This window comes from Crocuta crocuta, unplaced genomic scaffold (genome assembly GCF_008692635.1).
Source record: "Crocuta crocuta isolate KB4526 unplaced genomic scaffold, BGI_CrCroc_1.0 scaffold290, whole genome shotgun sequence".
NCBI lineage: Eukaryota > Metazoa > Chordata > Mammalia > Carnivora > Hyaenidae > Crocuta > Crocuta crocuta.
Genome location: NW_027527429.1, coordinates 6,784,741 through 6,791,326, shown reverse-complemented (window position 1 = coordinate 6,791,326; position 6,586 = coordinate 6,784,741). Strand labels below are relative to the sequence as shown.

Here is a 6,586-nt window from a genome sequence, read left to right as displayed (position 1 = left end):
ACTGAGCGTCCCCCGCCCCCCCCGCCCCAGTCTCCACGGACCGATGGTTCTGTCTCTCTGGGGAGCCCCAGCAACTACAAGGGGGAGCCCCCATCCATGGGAAGGAGTGGGCAGCTCCCAGAACTCTGACAATTATCCCCCAGCAGAAACAAAGCCTGGTGACCAGGCTCCGTAGCATTACCCTCTTTTTTATCGACTGTGAAAATATGGAAAGACTTGTGTACCGGTTGGGAAATAGCCATGTCCTGAGTCCTTTCCCTTTTCCCTGCCCCCAGGGCCCTTCCGCTGCCCCTCTGGGACAGCAGTGTTGGGTCCTGCTTGTGAAATATTTGTACTATCACCCCTGCTGGCCCCTGGACATGAGGGATGAGCTGAGGGTGACTTCNAGTGTCGTTCTTTGGCCCTTAAGCCAGAACAGAGGTAACAGCAAGCAGCTGCTTTTGATATATAATTACATGTAAGTGAAATAGGTCCATATATATTTTATTATTATTATTAAATTATATATGTAATCAAGGGCCTGTGGTCAAAGCAGTATCAGGGAGGAAGAGGAGGCCTACCACCTGATTCTGGGACAGGATGCCTATCCCATACTTCCCCAGTACAAATACAGGAGTAGCGTTTCCCTGTAACCAGAGATTTGTAGGTGTGGAGTTTCTAGGAATTTAACGTAAGGAAATAATGAGGGATGGGTATCAGGACTTCGCCACAACGATATTTATCATTGTGTGGCTTATAGACCAGCGAAGAATGGGGACTCCCTTGGGTCAGAGATTGCTGTTGCCTCTCCTGTATCCATTCTCCTTTATGCCTTAGCGTGAAACCAAGTTACGGGGGTGGAAACAGACCTGGTTTGAAAGAGACACATTCCCAGCTTTTCCTGTGCAAGTCGAGGTGGCCACGTGACCCGGTCAGTTTGGGCCAGTGAGATATAAGAACCAGTTGTTGACTGGGCTTCAGCGAAGCCCCATAAACGGAGAACAGAGTAGGCTGCCATGAGGCCCCACCACCCTCTGCTTTTCTTCTTCCCACCATCTGAACTATGGCCGTGATGGCCGGAGCCCTGGCAGTCCCCTTGATGGAGAGCCGAGTAGAAGGACCCTGAAGGCATGAAGTAGCTGCTGTCACACCCCCCAGGCTTCTTTCACTCAAGAGTCAAATAGATCTCTGTCTCGTTAAGCTGTGTCATCTGGCTTTTTTGGTTACAAGCAGCCAAATTTAGTTCTAGCTGATATAATACTCCAACATCCCACAGCTGTCACGTGATTAATGAATTACAATCCTATCATACTATAGATTATTTTATAACCATTGAATGATTGTATAGAAAAATATTTAGTAACACGCAAAAGGGGTTATGATACACTATTAAATTTGAAGACAGGATGTATAGTAAGATCCCACTTTATGAAGAGAAAATAGGCATAAAACACCGTGTAACAGTTACATCATGTTAAAGCCTCTCTGGACGGTGACACCATACAGGGATTTTCCTTTTCTACTCTCGAAATCTGTAATGTCTACAATTTCCTAGTTTGGTGATGGAAGAGAAATAACAGGTTATTATTTTTTTAAAGGAGATGGTGAAATTTTTTTTTTAACACGGGCAACTAAAAGTTACTTTTGAAAAAAAAAAAACATTACTTTTGAAAAAAAAACATAAGACACCCTTGCAGCTGTCCGTACTTTGCATCAACTGGTCCTGATACATTTGGTCATGAACCCGCCCCTCCTCCAATTTGCCGCCTCTCACCTTGTTCTCTTGGCTCCTGGCTCTGGCTCTATTGGGGTTCTCCACCCAGGCATTCTGCTCTGGGGGACATTCGAGGTCAGGGGCTTATCCACAGACTGTCCATTTTCCAGTGAATCTGTGACACGTAAGAAAAGCAGAGAGTTAGAAAATGGGCATCTTCCTCCTTTCAGGCAGTTCTCTCTTGAATAGGGATAGTAGCAACCTCACCCCCGGAGGAAAAGTGTATAGGAGGGCAGGGGGCTGTCCTTCCGATCATGCCCCTGAAGGGGAATTCACCATGACCTCCGTGTATTTGGTGACCTGGCATGCCATGTCTACAAAAATTATAATTATGATGCAAGAAACTTCATATGGGGGTACGCACACATACGTGTGCAGATAGGTGCACTCAGTGGGAAAAAGACTATTGGAAATGAGATTGCAAACTTAGATACAAAGCTGGTTAATGTCTGAGAGGGAGTGAAACGAGAACCATTGGTGTTCTTGTTTCTACCGGACAACAATCATTTACAATGTATCAGTCTTGTAACATTTCACTTCACAAGTGAGTCCGAGTCCTAGTCAATATTAAATGATAAGTCAAGTTCCCTCCCCTGGGCGTCAGATGGCCTGTAGTGGGTTGTCAGCCAGTGTCCTGCTGTGACTTTGAAAGGGCACCCATTCAGCCGACTTTCCACACCTCAGTCACAAACTGTGAACCCAGAGCACAAGCCTTCTTTTGTTGTGTGGGAGGTTCGGGGGAGGGGGCCAGAGAGGCCCTGTGCCAGGTGCCTCCCGCATCCGCTCCTCCCAGGGGGAGCAGGGAGAGCATTTTCTCCTTGGACTCTGGGTCAGGAAGCTCTGGGCTGTCTTAGGAGTTAACTGCACCGAGGGGACAGGGAGTCATTTTAAAAACACAACGCTGAGCCTGATGAAAACATTATGGTCTGGACATAAATGGCATCTTTGAGGGTGGCAGGAAGTGAAGTGACCCTGTTCTGGTCGACACCGGTGTCGATTTGGTTCCCGATTTGGCTGCCAAGCCCCAGGCTCTTTCCCCATTGACCTGGGTCCCCTTTCCAGCTTCACCCCAGACACTTGCCTTTGTTCCTGCTCAGAACCCCCCCCCCCGCCCCGCCCCTGGCCTTGGGCAGCGGTACCTGCTTCTCTGTCTGCCTGCAGTGCTCTAACCCTGCACCACCCAGTGGGGCCGCTGCCAGCCACGTGTGGCCATTATGCTCTTGAAACGTGGCTCGTGTGACCCAGGAAGTAAATTCTTCCTTTTTTTAAACTTACATTAATTTAAATTGAAATGTAAAAAACTGATACTAGTTCAGTTATTGGAAAAGTGTTAAGGATATTTGGAACAAGCTGCATATGTAAATCTTTTTCCGACTGTACATTTTATGAAAGCTAAATCCAGATCAAATATTTCCAGTGAAAACTGAGCATGCAAATCGAGAGGGGCCGGAAGTTTAACATACTCAACAGGTTTTAAAGACTGCGTGCAAAAATGCAGAATGTCTCATTACTAATTTTTTATGTTGATGATTGACTACATGATGGAGCAATAATATTTTGGATGCATCATGTTCAATAACATGCATTGTTAAAATGGATTTTACTCATTTCTTTTTACTTCTGTTAATGCAGCCCCTGGAAATTTTTAAGTGATGGTTGTGGCGTGCATTATATTTCTGTGAACGAGGGCCACCCTAACCCCTTTTCCACCAGCACAGGCCTTCAGACTAGAAGGGTCTGAACTCTAGTTTAAGCCAGGTCATTCACTAGCTGTGTCATTTAGGGTAAGTGACTCAATTTCTCTTTGCTTCAGTTTTTTTTAAATCTGTAAAATGGGTGTAGGAAGGATGCCCATAGCACTAAATACCTACACGTGCTCACCAAATTAGCTCCTCTTCTCTCTCTGGCCATGTCCTTATGTACCCTTCACAGCTCATCTAAAATATCATCTTCTTTGGGGAAGCTTTCCTAACCCCCCCAGCAGGCTCCTGTTTTCTGCCGTTACCTCTCTTGTAAACTTTGATGCATCCCTTGCCCCAGAATGACATCGTCACAATATTGCAAGTCCCTCAAGGGCAGAGACTCTAACTTTCTTTGTGTGTGAGTGTGTTTCTAACTTTTAATTTATTAAGATTTTCGAGCACACACACAAGTCAAGAGAATAATATACCATTCACCCAGCTTCTACGAGTCTAGTATTTCAGTCGTTGCTCTGACATTTGTGAAAGTTTCTGAACTTCATTCTGCTCAAGAAATGGACTTTGAGCAGATAAAATGTACTAGGAGCTGGGTTAAAACACTAACGGATCCAGCTGCAAAGCTGGTGGTCCCAAGGCATTCATCTCTGATATTTTCAGGGCAGCAGAACCTCTGGCCATCGCAGGATCGGTGAGAGCACAGGGCGAGATGTCACCACTTGGGAAATCCCTGTTCCCAGATACGCCCAAACGTGGACAGCTCCAAGCCTCTCTGCTGGAATGCATGTCCCTCTGGGTGTTTCGTCGAGTCCTAGAGCAAGCAGTCTGTTTTCAATAGAAGCCAGTCTTACTGTATAATTTGGGTCAACACTTTCTCCTGAAGGACCCATGTCATCATCTTGGGGGAATTTGAATTCTTTAGCTAGCAGCTTTCATTTTATTAGACCTGTCCTTGATAAGTTTCAAGGCCTTTTACTCTTTCATTTAATCAGGGCCGTTCAGCCCTGATGACTCCACCGGGGTGTCAAGGGGCAGCCGCGCCAGCTGTCCATGGTACTGACCTGCCAGGTGGCGGGTGTTCTGTTCGGGAGTGTCTCTGGCTTTGCCTTTGCTTTTGCGTCTCATGGAACGATTGAAGATGGAGTTTCTCTGAATCGGGATGAAGCTGTGGGGCTCTTTGTCTTGCATCTCTTGGTCAGGGGCGTGGGGCATTTTCTCTTCTGAGACTACCTTGGGTCTCACCTTGTCCCGCTCATCATCAGTCTCCTGAGAACCACTCATCAATTTCTTCCAGGGCTTTTTCCAACTCTCAGATATCCTGGTGTCCATGGAAATCGGTCCAGTTGTTTCTCAACAGAACGACTAGAGATGAATGGCCTCTCCAGCTTCACCAGTTTAAGTGCTTTGGAATAGAAAGAGAACAATTTTCAGTTAGGGTCATCAGGCTAAATGTTCCATTCAGAGTCTGGTCTTCCACTCCCATTCTGATTTGATGAAATTTGGAATAATCTGCACATCTGGTGGCCACATTTTTGTCAATGAAAATTACAGTTTAACCACTGCAATTTGGATGCATTCATGTATCATTTTATAATTGAAGTTTGTTTATTCTATTCATAGTATGTGTTTTGGAGAAAATGCTTCAAGTGGCTTGTATAACTAGTTTTCAAGTAAACATCTTCTGAGTCATTCAAGAGAAGGAGTAACAAAAACAGTAAGGAGAACTCCAGGAAACCAAAGCGGACAAAGGGAAGATGTGTGGATGGATACAAAACTAAAGTCTTGGGGGGACTCAAGAGGGCCGTCAGCAAGTGATGGTCACACAATAGTGATTTCAGAGATGGGAAACTTGAATCCTGTGAGGGCAAACCTCCTGCCATCCTCTGGTGGCTGGGTCTAGTTGGTGGAGTGGTGGCCTCTCATATAAGATGATGTATGGCCGCTATGGAGACAAGTTCCTCCCCTCCCCCCCAGCTCAAGTAACAGAATGGTTACCTCCCTCTGGGGTGACCATAGTGGAGATCATCTGAACCAGGGCACTCTTCACAGGGAAAGGGGTTTAATAGGATTATACCAGGACTATCCAGGAAAACCCCAGTTTCCCCCCAACACGAGCCTTCTAGGGTACAGGCTCTTGAGCGGTGAGGGACCAGGTGGATCCTTGAGCAGAGCATAAGCTGGTTAGGTTAGGACGGTGGGACAGACAGGAGAGCCTCGCTAGTGATCTTTGTGGCTTCCCGTCCGTCCGAGGGTTCAGAACCTGGAGTCCCACGGACTCCTTAAATTGTACTCAGAGGAGTCTGTAATCTTTCTTGATTACAGGTGCAGAACTTCTATCATGTTTTCAGAGTTGAGAGACTCAAGAAAGCTTAAGAACTGCCTTTTCTGCCTCTGTTTTCCTCTGTGAAATGTAAAGAATGGGGGCCTGGACTTGAGGCAGCCTGCTCCCCACCTCCCCCCTCTGCTTACACTAGTGCCCTGGCCTCCCCAAGCTCTGCCCTTGAAGTTCCTCATGAGTGAGTTCCCAACCTCCTTCTCCCCTCACCCCAGCCCAAACCCCTTTCAGGGCAGGTGGTCAGGTGATCTTAGAATAATCAGGAAGGGTGGCTTCCCTTGCTCCAGGCAGAGCATATCTTTTTAAATCTTTTTTTACCTAATGACACAGATCCAGGAGGTTTGTCTTGGGATGTTGCCTCCTTTCCTACCTGCCTGCAAGGCTGGGGATATTTGATTAATGTCCCCACCCGTAAACAAGCCGCCAGGCGGAAACAAGTGTTAAGGTGTTCCGAGGTCAGGAAGCACTAAGACAAAGGCCTGCCTTGGGGCAGTTTGACCTGGTTTGTGGAGGCCTGGGGAGTCCTTCAGCATCAGGGCCAGCTGTGGACCCCGGCAAGCCCCCAGTAGACCAGGATTCATGTCCTGATCCGTAAATGCCAGGTTTCTATTGGAGAGGTCCCGTCCTGCTGGCTAGTCCTTTGCCTCAGAGATTAAAGCTGTGCTTTCAGGTGGCCGGAGATGAGTGGCCAAGAGGTCACATCTGGGGGGACATCCCTCTCAGGGGTACCTGGGAGGGCAGAGTTTATTGTAAACGTGGCGAGGAGCCCACACCCACAGGCAGGAGGGGCGGTTTCCATTC

The 6,586-nt window shown here is 47.2% G+C and overlaps 1 protein-coding gene across 1 annotated transcript in view; it reads right to left on the bottom strand.

The window, feature by feature from the left end:
- Positions 1 to 4,131, bottom strand: part of NGEF (neuronal guanine nucleotide exchange factor) — a 74,332-nt gene extending 70,201 nt beyond the window's left edge. The window contains exon 1 of the mRNA XM_077758508.1: positions 4,058 to 4,131. Within this exon, the coding sequence (XP_077614634.1) occupies positions 4,058 to 4,131 (74 nt within the window). The remainder of the gene's footprint in view (positions 1 to 4,057) is intronic.
- Between the last annotated feature and the right edge of the window lie 2,455 nt (positions 4,132 to 6,586).